The sequence below is a fragment of the Oncorhynchus gorbuscha genome, linkage group LG10 (genome assembly GCF_021184085.1).
Source record: "Oncorhynchus gorbuscha isolate QuinsamMale2020 ecotype Even-year linkage group LG10, OgorEven_v1.0, whole genome shotgun sequence".
Lineage (NCBI taxonomy): Eukaryota > Metazoa > Chordata > Actinopteri > Salmoniformes > Salmonidae > Oncorhynchus > Oncorhynchus gorbuscha.
Genome location: NC_060182.1, coordinates 58,135,128 through 58,162,750, shown reverse-complemented (window position 1 = coordinate 58,162,750; position 27,623 = coordinate 58,135,128). Strand labels below are relative to the sequence as shown.

At 41.3% G+C, this 27,623-nt stretch overlaps 1 protein-coding gene across 1 annotated transcript; it reads right to left on the bottom strand.

The window, feature by feature from the left end:
- Positions 1-148: 148 nt before the first annotated feature.
- LOC124046289 (sorting nexin-14-like) lies at positions 149-27,481 on the bottom strand. Its single transcript, XM_046366479.1, is given in 30 exon segments — positions 149-458; positions 747-803; positions 1,244-1,335; positions 1,556-1,651; positions 1,819-1,983; positions 2,261-2,384; positions 2,788-2,907; positions 3,176-3,216; positions 3,381-3,492; positions 3,994-4,094; positions 4,279-4,362; positions 8,682-8,868; positions 10,738-10,870; positions 12,192-12,218; positions 12,788-12,846; positions 14,462-14,586; positions 14,881-15,036; positions 18,049-18,163; positions 18,250-18,375; positions 21,061-21,136; positions 21,359-21,515; positions 21,613-21,697; positions 21,788-21,875; positions 21,980-22,023; positions 22,117-22,195; positions 24,086-24,156; positions 26,514-26,556; positions 26,558-26,632; positions 26,858-27,086; positions 27,177-27,481. Coding segments are annotated over 29 exon segments (2,820 nt in total). The 5' UTR covers positions 26,995-27,086; positions 27,177-27,481; the 3' UTR covers positions 149-413.
- Positions 27,482-27,623: the final 142 nt, after the last annotated feature.

The following is a 27,623-nucleotide window of genomic DNA, read 5'->3' as shown; positions in this document are numbered from 1 at the left end:
AGTGCAGCCTCAGATGAGTCATGGATCTGAACACGTATTGATATAAGGCCAGACAGGAAACCAGAAACCACATGGGGAAGTTGACAAAATCAGTGACCAAGTTTGGACAAGCGTAGTCGGATTAATGTCATGAGTCTTGACAGTCAGGAACATCAGGATGTTTTTTTATTTGATCAATAAATATTTTATTAGCATAATCATGCTTATCTTCAAAACACATTTTTCCAGTGTTATACTTTTACGAATCTGTATCTTAGGAAATTGTCAATGGTAAAAAAATGACAGGCTAAGCACAGCTTACAGTAAAAATGATCACAAGTGCAGTGGTATCAATGGTTTAAGTGCTGTATGTACACAGTCTATTGCACATGCAACAGATAAAGCAAAGACTAAAGCGAGTCCCCATCCTCTTGCTACATCCATGGAGCCATGTTAGGAGTCTCCTTCTGTCCCGGCTGCTGGTGAAAAAAAATAATCAAATCCATTAATTAAAAATATGTATACAATGTCTAAAACAATGATTACTGCTGGAATGATAATAGGATGACGGTTCAGGCTTTTTACACAATGCACTTATACTCGTCAGTCGGTAGACCAAAATGTTGGCCTTTCAATTAAGTGAATTAAACATTTCAAGTAAGTAGTGTACAGAAACGTCTTGTAAATCGAATTTCATGTTCCAGCACACCTCTTACCAGATATGCGGGCGTCTCCCTTTTGAAGTTAAATTGAAATAATCCATTTACCTTGTTCAGTTCAGGAAACAGTTCTAGAAGAGCAAGGTCCAGCAAGACATAGGTCAACTGAGGAAAAATGATGCAGAAGGATCATTAGAATGACTACAAAATTCCTAAATTTGATTTTTCATCACTGATCTAAAATGTGTTTACTGCTGTCTAGATCATACAGTATTTTACTAAACACACTGTTCTCATTATGTTTTAGGTTAGCTGCCCATGAGTTACATATGTCGCAACCTTAGACAGACCATGTGTAACATCAGTATGAAATAATAATAATAAGCTGCCTTTCTGGTGTTTACATGTAGGATAAAAATTCACTGACTAACTGGCCTTCACAAGCCTCCCAACTACTACAATGCCTGAGGACTCTACAATGCCTGAGGACGCTAAATGAGCTTTCGTGCATTTGAAACAATGATAGTATTCTTTTCAACCCTGCATTCTCCTGTACTTTGTGTGATGCTAGTTGTAACTTTAGATGCCTCGCTGCATTGTCGTACCTGTTTGTTAAGAACAGGCTGTTGTAGTCCATCGAAGAGCAGGCGGACCCCCTCGTACCTGGCCTCTTCTCCAATACACTTGCCCAGGAATTCTGAAGGGAAAACACTCGTCATCTTAGAGGGTCAAATCAATTGACCTCTGACCGTTTTCAATTAATAATAAATTTTTTCTTGACTTTATAGTAAAAAATAAAAACACTTTTTCAACTACTTAGAACCCAAAATAAGAGCTAATAGTCCTTGCCAAGTTTCCCACTTTAACTTGAGATGTACTTCATGAAAACATCTGAACCTAAGAGATCTACTAAGGACCTGGAATGTATTTCGTCATTTCCTCAAAGGTCTTCTTGGCCCTTTTCTGCTTATTTTCCAAGGAGCGTGGCTCACTGTTTTCACAGAACACAGCATCTAGTACACAAGGACAAACATCAAAATAAGACTCATATCACTCATTGCTTTAGTATATATATTTTTGTTTTTACAAAACAGAAGGATAATAATAGAAAATAATATAAATAAAATGAAGAAAAAGTAGAAATTGGAAGAAGAAAACAGGTCGGAGGTAAGCTAGCGACCTCTGAGCAGGGTGATGAGAGAAATGAGGCGGTGCTCCTGGAACACCTTGTCCAGTTTATGCTGCAGGTAGTGGTCTGTGTACGCCTCCAGGGTGTTCTTTAACAGGATCCTCCCGCCCATCAGCAGGTGGTGCAGCCAATCAGGGATGCGAAAGACCACTCGACCTGCCAATGACAGTCAAGCAGTGGGAGAGTGATGAGATGCTAGGTTACGTCCAAGCAATTATTGATTTTCTAAATAGGTATAGGATTTACGTAAGGTGACAATAACACTGATTTACCCTCTGATTGGCTAGATAGAATTTCCACCATATTGTTTACACCTACTTAATTCTCTCATATCTCCACTAGTGCCTAGTAGAGACCAATTTAGTATTGAGCGTTACATTCCTGCACTACTTTGTCGCTGGATAGACAAATGCTATGGGTGGGGCCGACTTACCCACAAACATCAAGTAGTCATACACTCCTTCCACAGTGATCATCTCCATGAAGTAGTTCTGGTTATGTTTCTTCTCCGTGCTCTCTGATCGGTTGGCGTTGTTCTTGAATAGTTCATTGAAGAGCTAGGGAGTTCAAGCAAACGTCAACAACACTTTAAAATGTAGGGGAATAACAACATGTAAAAACACACCCAGCAGTTATATTTAAAGGATCTGTTCCAATTTGGCTGAGCATTTAAGTGGCTCTCCTAACTAGAAACACGAAACACTTGTCAACTAAGGTAAGCGTGTGTGAGTATGGGAGTCTAAGCATGCCAGACACAGATCAAAAAAAGTATTTGCATCTCTTCCAAATATTTCATGTGCATTTGAATTAGCTTCCCCAGTCTAATGGAACCAATGGACTAGTGCAAAGTCTAACCTTCCCCCACCCCAACTCAGCAGGCTAGGTAAGCCAAATCAAGCGCACATAAAATATTTGAAAGAAATTAAATACCCTTTAGACCCAGGTGTAGTGTAAGCCCACCTTCTTATCATTCTCTGACGTGGGACTGAGGATGGTCAGCTCTGGCCGGCTGGGTTTGGGCTTGGGCGATTCACAGGAGTTAAAGAAGGAATTGAGAAATGGCTCCAAATGCTGCCCTTTCTGAAACGGAAAATAACACAGGGGAGATTCCTTATAGGTTACTGTGAAAGCACAGTGAAATGTGTTATTTGACATTTGAGTCACTGGATCCCTGCTGTTCATTCATTTATTTCAACTGGCATACTCTAATAACATAGCTGACATGACTTATAAGTGGATTCCACAGGCGTGTGTGGCTTACATTCCTAAATGACTATCCCAGGAATTATTTTACAAGGATGCCGCCACAACGTTCTTTCCCAACCCAAGTCGAAAATGGATGACTTACTTCTTTTATCAGTTTGCTGGGCACTGATTTGATGATCTTCCCTGTCGGAAAATAAACAATGTTAAACTCAAATGAGTTCAACAGGAGAGCAGGTTGTGAGAGATGTTACTAACATAGAACTCTTGGCCACGTTACAATGACCATAGGAGTCGGCAAGATGGCACAAACGTATCTGGGACGAGGCTACTTGGCCAGTGTTGCATACCTAGGTTGACATCAGGGAGCATCTTGTCCACAAACTGAGAGTCCATACTGTGAGGGGAGAGGAAGTCTGCAAGCAGCTGACTGTTGCTCAGCTCAGGGTGTTGGAGCAGTTTCTGGAAAATAAACAGAAGGACTCAACAATCTTCACTTTGTTGACATATTCAGTGAGGGCTGGCATAGAATAGCACTTTGTTATTCATTTGTAACAATGGAAACGTGTCCTAGGCTCCCCACCCCGAGTCAGCACACATACTTGAGAAGCTGGAACCAATTCAGGGTCAACCACAGTAACCCTATATTTGGGGTTTGGTGGTAGATTCTGAACCCAGCAGCCCTGGGATTTGAACCATAAACCCTCTGGTTGCTAATACCTCTCTAGCCTCTACATCAGCTACATAAGCTGACATAGATCCATTGGGAGAGACCAGCTATTTCCCGAAGCATGGCCTCTCTGTTTGTAAGGTGAAGTTTCCCCTGGACGCTGATCTTGAGTCAATTTTGTATTGTCCTTACTAATGTTTAAGGTTAGGATTCAGGGAGGGGAAGCTGATCCTACATCTGTACCTATGGGAAACGTCACCCCGGCGCTTATTTAGTCCATAATGACTACCTACCTGGAGGTACTCCTGGAACTCCTCCCGCTTGGAGGTCAAGAACTCATAGTTCTTGGGGCCGATGATTCTTTTGGAAGGCAGCTGGGCGTCTGGGAATGAGCCTGTTGTGACAGAGGAGCACAAAATAAAAACAAATCCTGTATGAGAAGGCTTGAAGACAATCAAACAATGTGAAAATACTGTTAGAACTAATTCATGTGTTCTGGCTGTCAATTTACAATGGACGATGCGATGAGTGGTTACAGGGACTGAAACCTGAAGAAATCATCTAAAACATGTACTTACCATGGAACTCAGTGAGTTTTGATTCAAGGACATAGAATTCCAGATATCTTCTGTACACAGACCAGTGCTCGGTCTCATGACCCACTGTGAAATACAAAGGGGAACAATACATCAATATTAAGGGTGGACATACGGTCTTCAGAAAGTACCCCTTGACTTTTTCCATATTTTGTTGTGTTACAAAGTAAGATTAAGATGGATTTAATTGTCTTTTTTTGTGAACGATCTACCCAAAATACTCTAATGTCAAAGTGGAAGAAAAAGTCTAACATTGGGAAAACAAAATGACAAATAAAACACTAATATACTATCTTGATTAGATAAGTACAGTTGAAGTCGGAAGTTTTCATACACTCAGGTTGCAGTCATTAAAACTCATTTTTCAACCACTCCACAAATTTCTTGTTAACAAACTATAGTTCTGGCAAATCGGTTAGGACTTGTTAAGTGGTGATCCTAACTGACTTAAGACAGGGAATTTTTACTAGGATTAAATGTCAGGAATTGTGAAAAACTGAGTTGAAAAGTAGTTGGCTAAGGTGTATGTAAATGTCCGACTTCAACTGTATTCAATCCCCAACATGTTAGAATCACCTTTGGCAGTGACTATGGATGTGAATTTTCCTGGGTAAGTCTGTAAGAGCTTTGGATACCTGGATTGCACAATATTTGCACATTCTTTTTAAAATTCTTCAAGCTCTTTTAAGTTAGTTGCAGATCATTGCTAGACAGTCATTTTCATGTCTTGCCATACATTTTCAAGCTGATTTAAGTCAAATCTGTAACTAGGCCACTCAGGAACATTCAATGTCATCTTGTAAATAACCAGTGTACAGTGCCTTCATAAGGTATTCAGACCCCTTGCCTTATTCCACTTCGTTACGTTAGAGTTATTCTAAAATGGATCAAATAAAATACTCCGTAATCTGCACACAATATCCCATAATGACAAAGCAAAAACAGATATTTTTGATTTTTTTGCTAATTTATTCAAAATAAAAAACAGAAATACCTTATTTACTTAAGTATTCTGGCCCTTTGATATGAGAATTTAAATTGAGCTCTAGGTGAATCCTGTTTCCATTGATCATCCTTGATGTTTCTACAATTTGGTTGGAGTCCATCTGTGGTAAATTGAATTGATTAGATATGTGCTTTTCCAAATCATGTCTGTCTATATTAAAAGGTCCCACAGTTGACAGTGCAGGTCAGAGCAAAAACCAAGCCTTGAGGTCGAAGGACTTGTCGGTAGATCTCCGAGACAGGATTGTGTAGAGGCACAAATATGGGCAAGTATCAAAAAATGTCTGCAGCATTCAAGGTCACCATGAACACATTCTTAAATGGAAGAAGTTTGGAAACACCAAGACTCTTCCTAGAGCTGGCTGCCCAGCCAAACTGAGCAATCAGGGAAGAAGGGCCTTGGTCGGGGAGGTGACCAAAAACCCGATGGTCACGCTGACAGAGCTCCAGAGTTCCTCTGTGGAGATGGGAGAACCTTCTAGAGCGACAACCATCTCTGCAGTACTCCACCAAATCAGGCCATTATGGTAGAGTGGCCAGACGGAAGCCACTCCTCAGTAAAAAGGCACATGACCGCCCGCTTGGAGTTTGCCAAAAGGCACCTAAAGACTCTCAGACCATGAGACACAAGATTCTCTGGTCTGATGAAACCAAGATTGTACTCTTTGGCATAAATGCCAAGTGTCACGTCTGGAGGAAACATGGCAACATCCCTACGGTGAAGCATGGCGGTGGCAGTATCATGCTGTGGGGGTGTTTTTCAGTGGCAGGGACTGGGAGACTAGTTAGGATCGAGACAAAGGGTGAGCAAAGCAGTCATCAAGGCAAAGGCTGGCTACGTTGAAGAATCTCAAATATATTTAGATTTGTAACACTTTTTTGGTTACTACATGATTCCATGTGTGTTAATTCATAGTTTTGATGTCTTCACTACTATTCTACAATGTAGAAAATAGTCAAACTAAAAGAAAAACCATGGAATGAGTAAGTGTGTCCAAACTTTTGAATGGTACTGTATGCAAATGTGATATTTCTAAAAAAATATATATATATAAATGAGTAAAAATGTATTAAAAAAACTGTTTTTGCTTTGTCATTATGGGGCATTGTGTGTAGATTGATGAGGGGGAAAAAAACAATTTAATCAATTTTAGAATAAGGCTGTACCCTAACAAAATGTGGGGGAAAAAATCAAAGGGTCTGAAAACTATCCGAAGGCACTGTATATTTGGGCATTGTGTTTTATGCTTTGTGTATGGTCCTGCTGAAATGTGAATTTGTCTCCCAGTGTCTATTGGAAAGCCGACAACCAGGTTTCTCTAAAATGTTGCCTGTGGTTTGCTCTATTCAGCTAATTTTTTATCTTAAAATGGCATTTATCTTAAAACTGCCTAGTCCTTGCAGATGACAAGCATACCCATAACATGATGCAGCCACCACCATGCTTGAAAATATGAAGAGTGGTACTCAGTGATTGGATTTGACCAAAACATAAAGCTTTGTATTCAGGACATAAAGTTAATTCATTTGCAACATTTTTTTAGCAGTTTTACTTTAGTGCCTTGTTGCAAAAATTATGCATGTTTTGAAATAGTTTTATTCTGTACAGGCTTGCTTCTTTTCACTCTGTCAATTGGGTTAGTATTGTGACCGTTAAACGGTTGTAAAGTGACCACTGGCCTCATGGTGAAATCACTGAGCGATTTCCTTCCTCTCCGGCAACTAAGTTAGGAAGGACACTGGTATCTTTGTCGTGACTGGGTGTATTGATACACCGTCAAAGTGTAATGAATAACTTTACCATGCTCAAAGAATTTTCCGTGTGTGCTTTTTTACCCATCTACCAATAGGCGCCCTTCTTTGCGAGGCATTGGAAAACCTCCCTGCTCTTTGTGGTTGAATCGGTGTTTGAAATTCACTGCTCGACTGAGGGACCTTACAGATAATGTTATGTGTGGGTTACAGAAATTAGGTAGTCAATCAAAAATCATGTTAAACACTATTATTGCAAACAGAGTTCATGCAACTTATTAAGCACATTATGACTCACGACATTTCAGCGCTTCTTAAAATAAATAAAAATATTTAAAAAACATAATTCCACCTTGAAATTATGGGGTATTCTGTGTAGGCCAGTGACAAAAACAATCTCAATTTAATCGATTTTAAATTCAGGCTGAAACAACAAAATGTGGAAAAAGTCAAGGGGTATGAATAAAGTAGGCCTACATACTCTAAATATCTCGGCAAAATCATCCCCTGTGTATCTGTTCTGCTATAAATGGGAAGCTTATAAGGTATTTGAAATATTTGACGGAAAGAAAAAGTTGATGACTGACAGAACACAGAGGAAGTTCTGTAATAGAGTTAGAGTTGTCATCGAATGACTTGCATTATGTCAGCAACAGGCAGCATGATGATAGATAATGAAGCTGAATTTCATCCAGTGCTAATGGAGTATAGAACAGCCTTGTTTAGCCATTGTAGATTTAAACCTATTCAAAAAAGCCCTTTTAGACCCATATACAGTTGTCGGAAGTTCACATACACCTTAGCAAAATACATCATTTTTTCACAATTCCTGACATTTAATCATAGTAAAAATGTGTCTGGATTTTGCACTCGAGCATTGTGCCTTTGGAATAGTGAACTAAACGTGCAAACAAAACTGAGGTATTTGGACATAAACATGGACGTAATCGAACAAAACAAACATTTCTTGTGGAAGTGGGAGTCCTGGGAGTGCATTCCGACGAAGATCAGCAAAGGTAAGTGAAGATTTATAATGCTATTTATGACTTTTGTTGACTCCACAACAATGTTACACATGTATTGTGTAACATTGAGTCCTGGGAGTGTCATCTGATGATTAATTTTATCTATATTTCTGCTTTTTGAGACACCTCTCTTTGGTTGGAAAATGGCTGAATGCTTTCTGTAACTATTTGCTGACCTAACATAATGATATGTTCTGCTTTCGCAGAAAAGCCTTTTTGAAATCGGATACTGTGGTTGGATTAACGAGAAGTGTATCTTTAAAATGGTGTCAAATACTTTTTGGTTGAGGAATTTTAATTATGAGATTTCTGTTGTTTGAATTTGGCACCCTTCAATTTCACTGGCTGTTGGCGAGGTGGGAAACTAGCGTCCCGAACAATCCCAGAGGTTAACAAGAAATTTGTGGAGTGGTTGAAAAACAAGTTTTAATGACTCCAACCTAAGTGTATGTAAACTTCCGACTTCAACTGTACAGTATCAGCAGTATTGGTTTCACCTGTACACCACACTGATCCCAGACCAGCCTGTAGGTAATACTTAAGCCCCTGGGCCTAGTTTCACCTGTAAGCCACACAGATCCCAGAGCATCCTGTGAATCTCACCTGCCTTCCTGTCGTTGCGCTCCACGTCGATACAGAACACGGGGATCCTCTCCCTCTTGATGTCATCATCAAAGAAGTCTATGTAGGGGATGGTGATGGTCCAGGCTGAGAGATTGCGAGGGGTGCTGGGGGTACTGACGGCCTCCATGGGGGAGTCATCCTCCAGAACCATCATGGCCTCTTCCACCTGATAGAGCCCAGACACAGACAGAGGGCGGTCAGACATAAGAGGGTGAAGGTCAAAACAATGAATGACAGTCAAAGTTTGGTATGGAATCTGGGCCTCTATTCACAAAAAAGTTCTCAGAGTAGGCTATTGCAACACTCCTATCAGCTAAAAACAAGAAACGGCTTCAGTGGGCACGCAACACTGGACAATTGAGGAGTGGAAAAACATTGCCTGGTCCAACAAATCCCAATTCTGTTGCGTCATGCTGATGGCAGAGTCAGGATCTGGCGTAAGCAATACGAGTCCATGGACCCATCCTGCCTGGTGTCAACAATACAGGCTGGTGGCAGTGGTGTAGAGGTGTGGGGAATGTTTTCCTGGCACACATTACGTCCCTTGATACCAATTGAACACCACAGTGTATCTGAACATTGCTGCTGCCCAAACCCAATAGAGCATCTTCGGGATGAGATGGAATGGGCTGTTCGCAGGATGAATGTACCACCATACAATCTGCAGCAACTGCGTGATGCCATCGCATCAGCATGGACAAACAACCCTGTGGAACGTTTCCGAAACCTTGTAGAATCCATGTCCAAAATAATTGGTCCTCTAACTCAGTTGGTAGAGCATGGCTTTGCAATGCCAGGATAGTGGGTTCAATTCCCAGGACCACCCATATGTAAAATGTATGCACGCATGTCTGTAAACTGCGTCTACTAAATGGTATGTATTATATATAAGAATTCTGGCTGATCTGGATGCAAAAGGGGGTCCGAACCGGTACTAGACAGGTGTACCTAATAAACTGTCTGGTGTATGTATATCAGCACTCCTACTCCAAGACTCTTTGTGAATACGTGCCTGGTCTGTGGTCCCATACATGGTAAAGCTTGTGTGAAGCTGCACAGAACCACAAGGTAAAAAGGGAGACACACTGCAAAGGTCCACTGATATTGAGTGACATATACAAGACATACTAGAATAAACAACAAAATACAGGATGTAAAATGGGAGATGTATTCAGTGACAGCAGCTCTAGTGGGGGGGGGTAAAATATAGCTAGAATGTGAACTATCTAGTGGGTCAGCTACTGAAGGCTCTGGGAGAAGAAGAAGAGAAACATACTGAGGTCGGCTGTGCAATGCTGTGGGAATGATGATGATACCTAGTCAGAGGGGGCAGGACAGTGGTCTCTGTCAGTGCATCAAACATGATCATAAACCATTTTTAGTTGAGTTCAACATTATATATTTTCTGAGCAGAAACGCTAAAGATTTCCCCTTTGGTGAATTTGTTGCAGGGTGTTTGTTCACCAATAACATCAAGTAGAAATTATATACCAACAAAAAGTTCAACCTAATTGTTGTCTGCTTAGTACAAAGACAGAAACACATCATGGTATTGAAAAAGCAAACATACAGGCCAGTACAACACCGTACGATGTATATGGGCACTGGGCCAGAGGACAAGGAACAAAAAGAGTACATCTGATGCTGAAATTGGGTCAACAGGCCCCCATTCCAGTTTATTTATCTACCTGACCGTGCAATTGTAATCTATTAACCAGATTTCCAATGAAAAGGTTAGTGAAAACTCACAACCTTAAAAAAATTACTCCTCTTGGCAATCAGTATTGCTTCATAAAGTCTCTGGCGAATTCATTTCAATATTCAAATTATCAACAAAAAAAGTTCCAAGCCCATCTTTAATATTCAAGGTACACTCTGCAGGATGACATCATCATATACCATATGAATTCAACAGAAACCATATCTACCAAGACTTCCATAGTTTCACCTCTACCATGAATCCTTCATTTCCTGAGTGTGCAATCCTAACTAATCCTGGCTCCACACTGCAGCCCAGTGGCCACACACTACTCACCATGTCATCCTCTCCCTCCACCAGTCCGTAAGAGGGCAGCATGGCTCCCTCCATGGTGGTGCTCTTGAACACCCCCTTGATCTTGCTACCGATGCGGCCGATCCCAAACGACTCGCCCCGCTTCGAGGTGTTCCTGCAGGCCAAAGAAGAGAGATTGTTTAATGTTGTGACAATGCAGGAGTTGTGCATGGCTTCAGCACATCACATGCAGTGTGGGTGCAGGACTGTAAGACAGAAGGGATACTGTATATGGTTTGGGGTTGAGGTGGGGGAGGTAGAAGCCAGGGTAGCCACACCAGACCACAGATAACAGTGAACACTTCAATAAAATAGAAGTGGATGAAAAATCATTGACGAGATTATAGGATGAGAGTGGCTTGGGGTATACACTCAAACCACACTCATTGGAAAACAAACTAATGTTCCTTTAGCCAAGTAAAAAAGTACAATTACAACACTGACACTTTGTGAATGACACTGTGTCGTCACCCTAAACAAAAAATGAACACTGAAAGGCAACACAAAATTGACATATTCAAATCAAGACACAGAACTGTCACAAACAATGAGGCCATGCTGGTAGGGGAACAAATCAAGAAACATTAGCACCACAAGACAAGTACCCATGCGTAGGAGATGGGAGGCGAGGGGCGATTTATAGAGGGGGAATGTAGGATACACACAGGCCTCGCAATGGACCCCGACTTACTTCAGCGAGCCAGGGCGTGAGGTTAGACAGCCATAAGAGCCGGATGGGAGGGCTACAATGGACTGGACATGAAGGTGGTGGTTAACAGATGCAGGTGAGGAGGAACCAGGGGTGCTGGACGGGGACTCAGGGCTCTGGGCATAGTCCCACTCCCAGGAGCTTTAGAGCCATCAGTGTGTAAGGCATGGAACATCCAGAGAGATGGATGGATTTTAAAAAAACAAGCACTGTCCAAGATGGTGGATGTAGGCGAGCAGTTGGTGAGAGAGAGACAGACAAGGGGGGGGGGGGTTAGCGACAGGGCCAGTGTTCACGCAATGGGGGTGCCGAAGCAGAAAGTGCCATTCTCTACTTTAAAAATTCTCCTCGTTCACCTCCTCCCTTCTGACAACCACACAGTCCATGCTGCCTTGACCACTGCCTTTATAACAAAGACTGTTCCTACGAGAGAACAAGAACTATTACCCACCCTACCTTCCTTTTTGCTGCAAGGGAGCACAGATCTGTGCAAAAAAAAATACAATTTTTCTAACTTTTCTTTAACAATGTGCGTTATAAAAAGGAGGGGATTGTTTATACATAGCGCCGTTGGCTAAACTCCACCAGGGTTTGTCGAGTTTGTTACAAAGGCAGTATTCTTTTCCTCAGACTGCATTCAGGCAAGTATAGTTACATATCTTGCGTGCAGTGTTAACTAAGCAATGGACAGCCATTGCTGAGCACCATACTGAGGGGGCATACTCACCGGATGTCATCCAAACTCAGGCTATTTCTGGAATAATAGCAGGCACAAGGAGTTAAAGATGACAGGCCACTCAAACACACTACCAGTCGACAGACACTGACTGAACTTAGCCACTGTAAGACAGGTGTGTACAGATAAAAGTCCATCTTTATTTAGCTTGAGTAGTATAAGTCCAATTTTAAGTCTGTACACACCTGGACGGCTCATAATAATGGCTGGAACGGAGCGAATGGATTGGCATCAATGCGTTTTGATGTATTTCATGCCATTCAACCTTCGCACTCCAGTCATTATCACGAGCCCATCCTCCCCAATTGAGGTGCCAGCAACCTCCTGTGATAGAAACCCTGGTGAATGTAATATGGCACAGAGGAGCTTCGGATTTCCCTTTTGGTCCAAAACCAAATTCTGATGGGAGAATTTATGTACTTGTGAGCACAAAAAGGATCCAAAAAGCTCAACTGTGCCTTCGAGATTAACTAGTCTACCGACACCACGGGTGCACAGTAAAGACAAGCCTACGTTAAGAAAAGACAGAACGTAGACACAATATAGATACAAACATCGTTCTATGGCCATGGAAAAACAGCACCCACCTGCTCAGTTTAGAGTTCCGGGCGGGGGATTCGGCCCCCCTCAACAGTTGCCTGAAATACTGGGAAAAAGGGGCATGGAGGAAACCAGTCACACATGTTAGGACCTCCTCCCCTCCCTGACTATCTATTTAACACTGAACAAAGTACCGTGGTCGGGTCCTGGCGTTTTTCCTGATCATTTGACATGAACAGAAAAAACACCAGGCAATAACCATGAGATCTAAAGACTCTTACGAATAACTACTTTCCAGATACTCTATGTATTCAGGGATCAGTAGAAGACGACACTATTTCACCTCATGTTTCAGTATGATGATCAAATGAGAGAATTTGTATAGTGTAATGCATGATGACTTGCTGCACGAGCTCATTGATCAGTCGTGTGTCCAGTATTGATGACATGATCTCACGTGTGTTTGTGTGTGAGAGACTAGGGTTGCAAAGCTACCTGTAATTTACCAACCGCAACCAGTTTGACGCCAAGACATTGACAACAAATACATATAGTTTTATTTATTTTTATAAATCCCCAGGTGTGTAAAACAAATATAAAAGTATATTTTATGGTGAGACCCTCATATTAAAACACCAATGGTATTCAATAATTTATATATATATATATAAATAAATTTTATATTTCATTATATGTAAATGTTATACTAAACAAAAATATAAAACGCAAAAAAATTCAAAGACTTTACTGAGTTACAGTTCATATAAGTAAATCAGTCAATTGAAATAAATCAATTGGGCCTAATTTATCGATTACACATGACTGGGAATACAGATACGCATCTGTTGGTCATAGACACCTTAAAAAAAAGGGTTGTGGATCAGAAAAGCAGTCAGTATGTAGTGCCTAATTTGCTTCATGCAGTGTAACACTATCTCTGTGCATTCAAATTGCAATCAATAAATTGCAATTGTGTTCGTTGTCTGTAGCTTATGTCTGCCCATACCGCCCCCATTAGGGCACTCTGTTCACAACGTTGACATAAGCAAACCACTCGCCCACATGAAGCCATACACGTGGTCTGCGGTTGTGAGGCAGGTTGGATGTAATACCGAATGATCTAAAACGGCATGGAGGTGACTTATGGTAGTTGAAATTAACATTAAATTCTCTGGCAACAGGTCTGATGGACATTCCTGCAGTCAGCATGCCAATTGCACGCTCCCATTGTGTTGTGTGGCATTGTGTTGTGTGACAAAACTGCATATTTTAGAGTGGCTTTTTATTTTCCCCGGCACAAGGTGCACCTGTGTAATAATCATGCTGTTTAATCAGCTTATTGATATGAAGCACCTGTCAGGTGGATGGATTATCGTCACAAAGGAGAGCTGCTCACGAACAGGGATGCAGACAAATTTGTGCACTAAATTTGAGAGAAATAAGCTTTGTGTATTTGGAACATTTCTGGGATCTTTTACATCAACTCATGAAACATGGGACCAACCCTTTAAATGTTGCATTTATATTTTTGTTCAGAGTACATGTGATAAGGCCACACAAGAGGGCCAGAGACATGACAGACACCTGTGGTAATCTGAAGTACCCAAAAGGGCCACTAGATGTCTTGTGATAGATTACATAAAATCCTTGAAAGACACTAATTCTGGTAGACTTTGAAAGTTTCCAGTAATATACCCTCCCTTTGCAACCCGAGTCCTGACCTCGTCGCTGTGGCAGAACATGGGGGTGAAGACATTCTCCAGCAGGGACAGGACATGCTCGTAGGCCTCGAACAGGCAGCGCATGGTCTGCAGCTTCACCACCCCGGCATAAGGGCCCTCAGCAACTGGGGAGGGAAACCTACCACATGAGCATAACCTAACCAAGCTGCCATTCGTAATAATGAACATTCTGTTAATAAAACTGTTCATATGGCTATTTATAAACAGTACTTCTAGACATTCTGTTGATAAGGCTGAAGATACAATATTAAAATCCATATCTGAAGGAGAGGACACGGTATTATAAGTTCTCAAAGAGAAAATAACAAAAAGCTATGACTGAGCAATGACAAAAGCCATGACGAATACAATGATCGTGCCTTAAAATGGGAAATGTCAAACAAGTCCCTATGACTCACTATTTTTGATCTCCTCGACAATGAAGGGGTCAAAGCGGATCTTGTCGATGCTCTCATCCAGGCAGTAGGTCTCGTAGATCTTTTTCACCTCCTCGTGGAGCATCAGCGTCTCAGAGTCCGACAGCTCCGGACATAGGATCTTGTCGTTGAATTCCTCTGGTGGGGATAAAGGGAAAGGTCCAACTAGAGTTAACCCAGGGTTGATTAGGCAACCAATCGGAAGCAAACTAATAGTACACGCACAACCTACCAAAGCAACAAAAAAAGAAATACATATCCACACGGATTCCATCGGGCCCAGGTTATTATTATTATTATTTTTTAAATGTTTTGCCCAGATCATCAGCCTCAGCCTGACAGCTTCTGAAGATCAATATTGTCAAGAAAGACCTGACAATTCCCTGTATGAAGCTATAACTCAGATTTAAGAAATTGATCAAAGTAAAATCAGACAATATGTAGTTAATTGTGAATGTAAACAGTGACAATGTCTCCTTGAGAATTAATTGACGAGAGGGCAGCCGTTCATTAGAAACAGAGTTTAATGGTGAGAAGATGTGATGGATGGCTATCATTACTTTAAATTGTTTTGCAATGACCTCTGGATAAAAAATTTTTTTGACTTGATGCCTGAGTAAGGAATTCAGCTTGCTTCTTAAAGACGGAGCTGAAGAGCCTTTGAATCACAAAAGGAGGATTGCTGGGTTAAATCCAGAGATTAAGATTTATTTTCTAAACCAGATATTCTCGTCGTTCTAGATTTATTCAGATGGGGTGCAAAACCATGTTGTATTGTCCTTTACAAATCATTTAAAATAGCCTAACCAGACAAACAACTCCTGAATTAATATTTAAAGAAATGAACTCTGGAGTAAAGATATGTTCAATTTCCAACAAGGTGCTCTGGGTTTGGGAGTTGAAATCTAAAATACAACAGTTTGCATGGTGATCTGATAAAGTAGAATGGAGGATCTAAGTGCTCTGTAATAATGGACATAGTGACAGAGGACAAAATGTAATCAATCCTTGAGTAATACTGATGTCTCTGATAAAAGAAAGTAAACTCTTTAGAAGATGGATTTTTCGGTCTTTCGGTTTTTCAATTGGATCTATCTAAACATGGGTTAATAACTGCAGGCATGTGTGCTTCTTTGACCAAATTTGTAAATAAATTTTTTAATAAATTATATATATATATATATATATATATATATAAAAGGACAATTGAATCCATATATTAGATAGTAAAATTAAGGTTTTATCAAATATGGCTGGAGCATACAGAGAGATAAAGGATCCTGCCTTCACTGTCATTCCAGGAGTCTATAATGCCCCATGGGCCTCCCGGATCGCGGCCGGCTGCGACAGAGCCTGGGCTCGAACCCAGAATCTCTGGTGGCACACTGCGATGCAGTGCCTTATAGGAAGGGGTTCTTAATGTTTTGTACACTCAGTGTAGGTCACACAACAATCCATTAATGCTGCCTGCTCTTTCCCTTTCCCCATGCATTGGTGATATGCAGATGCCGAGTCATACCCCCGTGGGCACCAGATACCCCCATATGATGACAATATGGGAACACCATGCAAACCATACACAACAAAAAAGGTATAATGTTCTCTATATATTAGATATAAACTAAATCCACTGCAGAGTGAAACCGCTACACTCATAATATAAACCAGCCTCAAGACTCCAAGGAAAAGATGCAGTGAAGCAGAGCGTCTGCTAAATGACTTAAATGTAAATGTAAATGTAAGCAGCAAAAAAGGAAGTTCACATAAAGGCATGCAATTTTATTATAAGAAATAGAAGACTTTAGAATACTCTATGATACTTCTCTCTCATGCTCAGGCCTCAAAATGAAAGACTATGAGCAAAATAAAATGACCCATACAGATGAAATGGTATGTTTTAGGGAAAATAATATTACCACAATGCAGTATAGGTCTAGTGTAGTTGCGGTGTTTGCATTCCATCTCAATCACCCCGCGGGATAATAGGCTGAAGAGCACAACAGGTAGCGGCTTCTGCGGGAATGATATAGCGTCGCTACCCTCCTGGGTCTCAGAAAACGAGACCAGGCGTAGGGATGAGCGGCATGAATAATCCTCCATCTCGGCTAAACAATCAGTCATGCCCTGGATGTTCTCCGCATCGATGTTGATATCATGGTGTTCACGCTGTTCCGCTTGTATTGTGTCTGTGCGGGCTGATTGTGTTGTGCCAGACTGGTTTACCTTCGCAATTTCAATCTCACATTGAGTGAATTTCATCTTGAATGATTCAATGTCTGCGAAGATGGCGATCACTGTAACTTTAGTAGTTTTCACATCAGTGCACATTTCGGATAGACTCTTTTAGCTAAGCAAGCCTTCCCGACATCAGGAGCAAGTGAGATAGAACCAACTCCTCTTTGACGGGGAGCTGCGTCCCTGTAGACCCATGTACAGAGGGATGCTAACAGCTTCTATTTCATATCTTCTTGATTTGTAGACGGAGACGGAGTAGCCGGCTCCAACATGTTGATATTTCTCTTGGCAGGCATTTCAGCGCTCATTCTTGTACGTGATTAGTTCAGACGGTCAAAAGAACACTCAAATTAGCATTTAAAAACTTTGCAGAAAAGTGAGCAAAACTCCTATGCCACCATCTTGCTCGTAAATAACACGTCGCTTTCATAGCGTATTACTTTGAATTATTAGGGTGTACTTATGGTCAAGTCTTAAAATCGATATCCATCTTACCTCTATATTGTTTTATGTCCTGTGGATTCGAGAAGAACGATCAACAGGAAAGTGAGCCTATCAGATAGCCAGTAATGTAATTTTCCAGATTTTTGACAAACATGTTTTACCTCTGGCCTCCATTGCTTTATTAACCCTCATTCTGGTCATCCTACAAGGGTCAAACCTGCAATAACTTTGAACGAATCGTGATACAGATATGAGTTTTGGACCATTTGTTTTCTTAGAAAAGTATCTACACAATTAACATATTTTAACCATTGGTCAAAAGATGCTTTTTTGATTGGACACCCTACACTTATCCATTTTCCTTCAGACTGTCCAAACACTGGGAAGGGGGGAGTTTCTGGGCCAGGACATAGTTGTCAGTCTGTATTCATCTATATCTGGGATAATGGCGAATGGCCAAAGCCTGCTTACCCACAGTGAGGCAGAACTGGAGAACATGCACAGCCCCCTCCTGCTTGAGGAAGTTCATGAAGCGGAAGAGCAGGTCCTGCTGCTCCCTGATCTCCTTCAGCTCCAGCTTCAGCACCTGAGAAAGAGGGGTGAAGATGAGTGGTTTGGAAGGGCAATATATGGGGAGAAGAGTGGGACAGGATGGGTTACTTGGCTACTTACAGAGGGCTTCTTGTTGCGAACGTCAGAGTACTTGTGCAGGAAGGGAACCAAGGTTGAGCTGGGCTCCATGGCGGCCTCGGGAGGAGAGTTGTTGATGAATATGAGAAGCAAATGGTTCACGGTGTCCTAAAATGGGAATGAGTATTGATTTACAACAGAAAATCTATGCCCATTCTGGCATATTTATGTCCTGGGAAAGACTTGCAAATCACATCAAGCCTGAAAACAACAATCCTATACGAATCAGCTATGGGTCAGCTATCAGCTATACGACCACTCCTCATCATAGTCAAACACTCCCTAAAACACTTCTGCGAACAGGATTTTATAATCGACCTGGCCCAGGTATCCTGGAAGGATATTGACCTCATCCCGTCAATCAAGGATGCCTGGTCGTTCTTTAAAAGTAATTTCCTCACCATCTTAAATAAGCATGCCCCTTTTAAAAAATGTAGAACTAAGAACAGATATAGCCTTTGGTTCACTCCAGACCTGACTGCACTTGACCAGCACAAAAACATCCTCTGGCAGACTGCAATAGCATCGAATAGTCCCTGCGGTATGCAACTTTTCAGGGAAGTCAGGAACCAATACACACAGTCAGTAAGGAAAGCAAAGGCTAGCTTTCAAACATAAATTTGCATCTTGTAGATCTAACTCCAAAACGTTTTGGGACAATGTAAAGTCCATGGAGAACAAGAGCACCTCCTCCCAGCTGCCCACTGCACTGAGGCTAGGTGACACAGTCACCCCCGAAAATTTCAATAAACATTTCTCTACAGCTGGCCATGCTTTCCTCCTGGCTACCCCAACCCCGGCCAATAGCTCCGCACCAGTCGCAGCTACTTGCCCGAGCCTCCCCAGCTTCTCCTTCGCCCAAATCCAGATCGCAGATGTTCTGAAAGAGCTGCAAAACCTGGACCCGTACAAATCAGCTGGGCTAGACAATCTGGACCCTCTCTTTCTAAAATGATCCGCCGCCATTGTTGCAACCCCTATTACCAGTCTGTTCAACCTCTCTTTCGTTTCGTCCAAGATCCCTAAAGATTGGAAAGCTGCCGCGGTCATCCCCCTCTTCAAAGGGGATGACACTCTAGACCCAAACTGTTACAGACCTATATGCATCCTGCCCTGCCTTTCTAAAGTCTTGTAAAGCCAAGTTAATAAACAGATCACTGACCATTTCGAATCCCACTGTACCTTCTCCGCTAAGCAATCCGGTTTCCGAGCTGGTCACAGGTGCACCTCAGCAACGCTCAAGGTACTAAACAATATCATAACTGCTATCGATAAAAGACAGTACTGTGCAGCCGTCTTCATCGACCTGGCTAAGGCTTTCGACTCTGTCAATCACCGTATTCTTATCGGCACTCAATAGCCTTGGTTTCTCAAATGACGGCCTCGCCTGGTTCACCAACTACTTCTCAGATAGAGCTCAGTGTGTAAAATTGGAGGGCCTGTTGTCCGGACCTCTGGCAGTCTCTATGGGGGTACCACAGGGTTCAATTATCAGGCCAACTCTTCTCTCTGTATACATCAACGATGTCGCTCTTGCTGCGGGTGATTCCCTGATCCACCTCTACGCAGACGACACCTGTATACATCTGGCCCTTCTTTGGACACTGTGTTAACTAACCTTCAAATGAGCTTTAATGCCATACAACACTTCTTCTGTGGCCTCCAGTTGCTCTTAAATGCTAGCAAACCCAAATGCATGCTTTTCAACCATTCGCTGCCCGCACCAGCCCACCATCACTACTCTGGACGGTTCTGACCTAGAATACGTGGACAACTACAAATACCTAGCTGTCTGGTTAGACTGTAAACTCTTCTTCCAGACTCATATCAAACATCTCCAATCCTAAATCAAATCTAGAATCGCCTTTCTATTTCACAACAAAGCCTCCTTCACTCTCACCACCAAACTTACCCTAGTAAAACTGACTATCCTCGACTTTGGCAATGTCATCTACAAAATAGCTTCCAATACTCTACTCAACAAATTGGATGCAGTCTATCACAGTACAACCCGTTTTGTTACCAAAGCGCCTTACACCACCCACCACTGCGTCCTGTATGCTCTTGTCGGCTGGCCGTCGCTACATATTCGTTGCCAGACCCACTGGGTCCAGGTCATCTATAAGTCTATGCTAGGTAACGCTCCGCCTTATCTCAGCTCACTGGTCACGATAAAAACATCCACCCGTAGCACTCGCTCCAGCAGATATATCTCACTGGTCATCCCCAAAACCAACACCTCCTTTGGCCGCTTTTCCTTCCAGTTCTCTGCTGCCAGTGACTGGAACAAATTGCAAAAATCGCTGAAGCTGGAGACTTACATTTCCCTCACTAACTTTAAACATGAGCTATCTGAGCAGCTAACCGATAGCTGCAGCTGTACATAGTCCATCTGTAAATAGCCCACCCAATCTACCTACCTCATCCCCATATTGTTTTTATTTACTTTGCTGCTCTTTTGCACACCAGTATCACTACTTACACACCATCATCTGCTCATCTATCACTCAAGTGTTAATCTGCTAAATTGTAATTACTTTGCTACTATGGCCTATTATTGCCTTACCTCCTCACGCCATTTGCACACACTGTATATAGACTTTGTTTTTTTTCTATTGTGTTATTGACTGTACGCTTTTTTATTCCATGTGTAACTCTGTGTTGTTGTTTCTGTTGCGCTGCTTTGCTTCATCTTGGCCAGGTCGCAGTTGTAAATGAGAACTTGTTCTCAACTAGCTTACCTGGTTAAATAAAGGTGAAATATTTTTTGTTTCATGGCTACAAAGCACTTACAGGATCAGCCAGGTAGTCCAAGGCGGGGAGGAAAACAGAGCCAGCCAACACCTCTCTTATCAGAAGAGTAAGCGATCTGAGGATAGTGGAGAGATGGGTATGAAAGAGAGAAATGGGAAAACAGAGACCGGGTTCATATACAGTTAGCATTAAACAGAAACTCCCCGAAACAAGAAGGCACTATCTGAACAACTAATAAGAAATGCTAAATTTTGTTTTCTGTCATAAGTGTGCCCTAATGAACTCAACCCAGGAGACAATGACCTATATTGCCTCAAGAAATATGGTGCCATGTTACCTGCAGTCAGAGGCTTTGGGGGGCAAAATATAGGGGAAGAGCATCTCAGTCAACTTCCTGAGGTAGAGGAGCTCGTCTCTGCGACTGCGTAGTGCCACGTGCAGGTCAGGGCCGTACTCCTCCAGTGCTGCTTGCTGTAGATACTCAGCGTTCTTCACTAGGGGGTAGAAACAAGTCAAGGGTCCACTGGTCAAAGTTCCACTCTTTGGAAAGAACTCTGGCAGTAAAAGATTTTTTAAAATTAAGATGATGACCTTTTTGCCTTGCTTTGGTTATTATTTCAATGTGCTTCATGGAAACTTTAAGCAGTTTGGCTGTGATAAGACCTGGGATATCAACCTGAGAAAGAACACAGGACATAAATATTATTAAAAAATATATATATTTTTTTTAAATCGGATATCTAGAATAGTCTAAATCCTGTTTCACCTTTTGAGTTCGACGTACGAGCACAGCGGCAAAGAAACGCAGAGTCACTCTCAGCTCATCCACAAACGCCTCATCATCTGTGATATCCCTTCACAGGAGGAAGAAAAAACAGGTCATATGTCTGCATATACCATGCCAGAGGATGTATTTAGTGCAACATGGAGCACTTGTGAGTAATATACAGTAACTAACCTATACCAGGGATACACAAAGTTTTCAAGAACCAGTTCCAGAACCTTGAAACAGAGCAAAAACATATCACATCTTAGATTGACAGGAGCACTTTCCAGAAGGCACAAAATAAAATGATTTTTTTCAGTGTCCCATACCTCTGATAGAGAGGCATCCACTTTGGAGGGGACTTTCAAGTCCAGCCATGGTTGATAGTTTTCCAATAGTAATGTTGGTCTGTCAATAGAACATTATTTATATAGAGCACCAGTCAAATGTTTGGACACACCTACTCATTCAAGGGTTTCTCTTTATTTTTAAAAACTATTTTCTACATTGTAGAATAATAGTGAAGAAATCAAAACTATGAAATAACACATGGGAATCATGTCGTAACCAAAAAAGAAAAATTGTTATTAAAATATATTCTTCAAAGTAGCCACCCTTGCCTTGATGGCAGCTTTGCACACTCTTGGCATTCTCTCAACCAGCTTCATGAGGAATGCTTTTCCAACAGTCTTGAAGGAGTTCCACCATATGTTGAGCACTTGTTGGCTGCACTGTAAAACATTTACTGTAGCATTTCCGTCACTCTGCGGTCTGACTCATCCCAAACCATCTCAATTGGGTGAAAGTCAGGTGATTGTTGAGGCCAGGTCATCTGATGCAGCACTCCAACACTCCCCTTCTTGGTCAAATAGCCCTTACACAGACTGGAGGTCATTGTCCTGTTGAAAAACAAATGGTAGTCCCACTAAGCCCAAACCAGATGGGATGGAGTATCGCTGCAGAATGCTGTGGGAGCCATGCTGGATAAGTGTGCCTTGAATTCTAAATCAATCACAGACAGTGTCAACAGCTAAGCACCATCACACCATCATACCTCCTCCATGCTTTACGGTGGAAACACAGATGCGGAGATCATCCGTTCACCTACTCTGCATCTCACAAAGACACGGCGGTTGGAATCAAAAATCACAAATTTGGACTCAGACCAAAGAACAGATTTCCACCGGTCTAATGTCCATTGCTCATGTTTCTTGGCCCAAGCAAGTATCTTCTTCTTATTGGTGTCTTTTAGTAGTGGTTTCTTTGCAGAAATTCGACCATGAAGGTCTGACTCACGCGGTCTCCTCTGAACAGTTGATGTTGAGATGTGTCTGTTATTTGAACTCTGTGAACCATTTATTTGGGCTGCAATCTGAGGTGCAGTTAACTATAATTAACTTGTACTCTGCAGCTGGGTCTTCCTTTCCTGTGGCAGTCCTCATGAGAGTAATCATGGACTGTCATTTCTCTTTGATTATTTGAGCTGTTCTTGCAATAATATGGACTTGGTCTTTTACCAAATAGGGATATATTCTATATACCACCCCTACCTTGTCACAACACAACTTATTGACTCAAATGCATTAAGAAGGAAAGAAATTCCACAAATTAATTTTTAACAAGGCACACCCGTTAATTGAAATGCATTCCAGGTGACTACATCATGAAGCTGTTTGAAAGAATGCTAAGAGTGTGAAAAGCTGTCATCAAGGCAAAGAGGGCTCCTTCAAAGAATCTGAAATATAGAATATATTTTGATTTGTTTAACACTTTTTGGTTTCTACATAATTCCATATGTGTTATTTCATAATGTTGATGTCTTCACTATTATTCTAGAATGTAGAAATAGTAAAAAATAAAGAATAACCATGGAATGAGTAGGTGTGTCCAAACTTTTGACTGGTACTGTACATAATGGCAATTAACTCCACTTTTTGTTTTCAATTAGTATGAAATATTGATAAAACCATGAGTTCATTCTGTTGTCTCATCTAGCCAAATTACTAAAACTACCAATGTGGGACACTTTCAATTCCATTATGTGCTCCAGTATACCATTTTGCCACTGGGGGTGCAGTAAAACGCACTGCTGATAGACAAAATCAACAACTCCAGTCAATGAATGTTCCTGCGCTATTTTGTCAAATTAATAGAGAGAGATGAACAGTAAACTCACAGAGACCCAACAGTAGGAACATCAAGCAGTATCATTCACTCTCAATCCCACATAAATACAATAAGGCCAACGTCCTAATCAACATTCATTCACATGCAGTATTTTTGGAGCAGTGATCTCACCTGTGCCTTTTGCACTTTATTTTCCCGCAGACTGCACAGCTGTGACCCAAGGGAAACAACTCTTGTTGGTCCTGCTAACAGATACAATACCACCCTCTATCAACCTGGACTATAAGTAAATATATAATTAAGGGTAGAGGTCGACCGATTAATTTGATGTCGGACCTAATTTTCATAACAATCGGTGATCTGCCTTTTTGGACGCCAATTATGGGCGATCACATTGCAATCCACGAGGAGACTGGGTGGCAGGCTGACCACATGTTACGCGAGTGCAGCGTCAAAAGGACCTTGTGGCTGCAAGGAGCCAAGGTAAGTTGCTAGCTAGGATTAAACTTATCTGATAAAAAAAACAATCAATCTACACATGGTTGATGATATTACTAGCTTAACTAGCTTGTCCTGCGTTGCATATAATCAAATGCGGTGCCTGTTAATTTATCATCGAATGAGCCTACTTCAATTTCGTCAAACGGGTTGATGATTTAACAAAATCGCACTCGCGAAAAAAGCACAATCCTGGCACAAATGTACCTAACCATAAACATCAATGCCTTTCATAAAATCAATACACAGAAGTATATATTTTTTTTAACCTGCATATTTAGTTCAAAGAAATTTGTGTTAGCAGGCAATAGTCACTAGGAAAGTTGTGTCAATTCTCTTGCGTTCAGTGCAAGCAGTGTCAGGGTATATGCAACAGTTTGGGCCGCCTGCTCGTTGCAAACAGTGTTTCTTCCTAACAAAGACCATAATTAATTTGCCAGAATATTTATTTAATTATGACATAACATTGAAGGTTGTGCAATGTAACAGCAATATTTAGACATAGGGTTGCCAAACTGTTCGACAAAATACATAATGGTTCTGTATTTCACTGAACGACTAAACCGGATTTGACCATATCAAATGACCAAAGGCTTGTATTTCTGTGTGTTTATTATAATTAAGTCTATGATTTGATATTTGATAGAGCAGTCTGACCGAGCGGTGGTAGGCAGTAGCAGGCTCGTAAGCATTAATTCAAACAGCACTTTACTGCGTTTGCGAGCAGCTCTTAGTAATGCTTGAGGCACAGCGCTGTTTATGATTGACAAGCCTATCAAGTCCCGAGATTAGGCTGGCAATATTAAAGTGCCTATAATAAAATCCAATAGTCAAAGGTATATGAAATAGAAATGCTATAGAGAGAAAGTCGACACGCCACAATTCATATAATGACTACAACCTAAAACTTCTTAACTGCGAATATTGAAGAACTGGGAATATTGAACCACCAGCTTTCACAGTGCAATCCGTTTTGTCACCAAAGCCCCATATACTACCCACCATTGCGACCTGTACGCTCTCGTTGGCTGGCCCTCGCCTCATACTCGTTGCCAAACCCACTGGCTCCATGTCATCTACAAAACCCTGCTAGGTAAAGTCCCCCCTTATCTCAGCTCGCTGGTCACCATAGCATCTCCCACCTGTAGCACTCGCTCCAGCAGGTATATCTCTCTTGTCACCCCCAAAACCAATTCTTTCTTTGGCCGCCTCTCCTTCCAGTTCTCTGCTGCCAATGACTGGAACGAACTACAAAAATCTCTGAAACTGGAAACACTTATCTCCCTCACTAGCTTTAAGCACCAACTGTCAGAGCAGCTCACAGATTACTGCACCTGTACATAGCCCACCTATAATTTAGCGCAAACAACTACCTCTTTCCCTACGGTATTTTATTTATTTATTTATTTTGCTCCTTTGCACCCCATTATTTTTCTTTCTACTTTGCACATTATTCCATTGCAAATCTACCATTCCAGTGTTTTACTTGCTATATTGTATTTACTTTGCCACCATGGCCTTTTTTTGCCTTTACCTCCCTTATCTCACATCATTTGCTCACATCGTATATAGACTTGTTTATACTGTATTATTGACTGTATGTTTGTTTTAATCCATGTGTAACTCTGTGTCGTTGTATGTGTCGAACTGCTTTGCTTTATCTTGGCCAGATCGCAATTGTAAATTAGAACTTGTTCTCAACTTGCATTCCTGGTTAAATAAAGGTTAAATAAAATAAATAAATAAATGTTCTCATGTTCTGAGCAAGAAACTTAAACATGAGCTTTTTTTTACATGGCACATATTGCACTTTTACTTTCTTCTCCAACACTGTGTTTTTGCATTATTTAAACCAAATTGAACATGTTTCATTATTTATTTGAGATAATAAACATATTTTATGTATTATATTAAAGTTAAAATAAGTGTTCATTGAGTATTGTTTTACACATACAAAAATATATATAAAAAATTACATTGTCAGATTAATCGTTATCGGCTTTTTCTGGTCCTCCAATAATCGGTATGGGCTTTGAAAAATAATAAATTCGGTCGACCTCTAGTTACAGGTGTATATTTTCTGTACATAAGGTAAACCTACCTTTGTCTTTGGCTTTATAGACAGTAAGAAATTAGGCAACAGTCTCTGGGCCAAGAGAGCAGTAGAATGTGACAACTCCAGCCAGGAACGACCAGAAAACCATAATAATGTGCAGATATCTGTGAATTCAATAACATTTTACACATATGCTTACATTGGGAATGTATTGTGACTCATTAGTCTACCTCAGTCATTGCTAAATCGATATGCTAACTCAAACTGATGCAAATACTGCCTATTCGTGATTCTGAGCATCATGCAATAGTCTGTTTTATTGTAGACAGGCCTACAATCTGTAAACGTGTGAAACATTGTAAGAATACAGTAGGCCTATTTGTACCTACCTGTTCAACAAAACAGTGGATAAGAGCAAGACAAGTAGAAGGAAGCAGAATACTGGATACTGGCGGCCCAGTTCTCTCAATAGGTCCAGCTTCATCCTGTGCCTCATCTTCTGCAGGTAGACTCTGATGCATCCCATTGTCAGGATGGACAACGTACACAAGTAATTATAATCACGTAATTATGTTGCACTTTCACTGGAGAGCAATGGAGGACCTTCCATGATAAACACTGCGACAAATAAGTGCGATGTTAGAAACGTCATATACCTAGGCTATGCAGAATAACGGTGCAATTTGATAATTTGTCGTCTATACTCACCACAATCCAATATGCAGGATAAGTCAAGCTAGATAGTTGATGTATGAAACGCTATCTATCATCACGCTAGCCAAACGTCAACATCCCCTCTCTATACTGCACGCAGCGCGCTCATAGACATGCGCACGCTCTTTGACGTGTGCAGGACACGCGCCAGTCTGCTGTAAACCTGTGTAACCAGTCGAGTCAGTAACGGCTTCTCATGCGTTCACCGTCTATATACTTCTGAATATAATTATTATCAATGTCCACCAAACTTCACCATGTGTATGTATTTTCGTCGTTAAAAATAACTGGACAGTCAGTCGTCGTCGGGCTGATGTCACATCCGGTTCATTATGGGATCGTGCAACATTCTTGCCCGTTATTTTTTTATAGCCCATTTCACCTGCCAACATAACGGTGAATATACAATATTCCAAAATGTAATCACATTGCTATAGTACT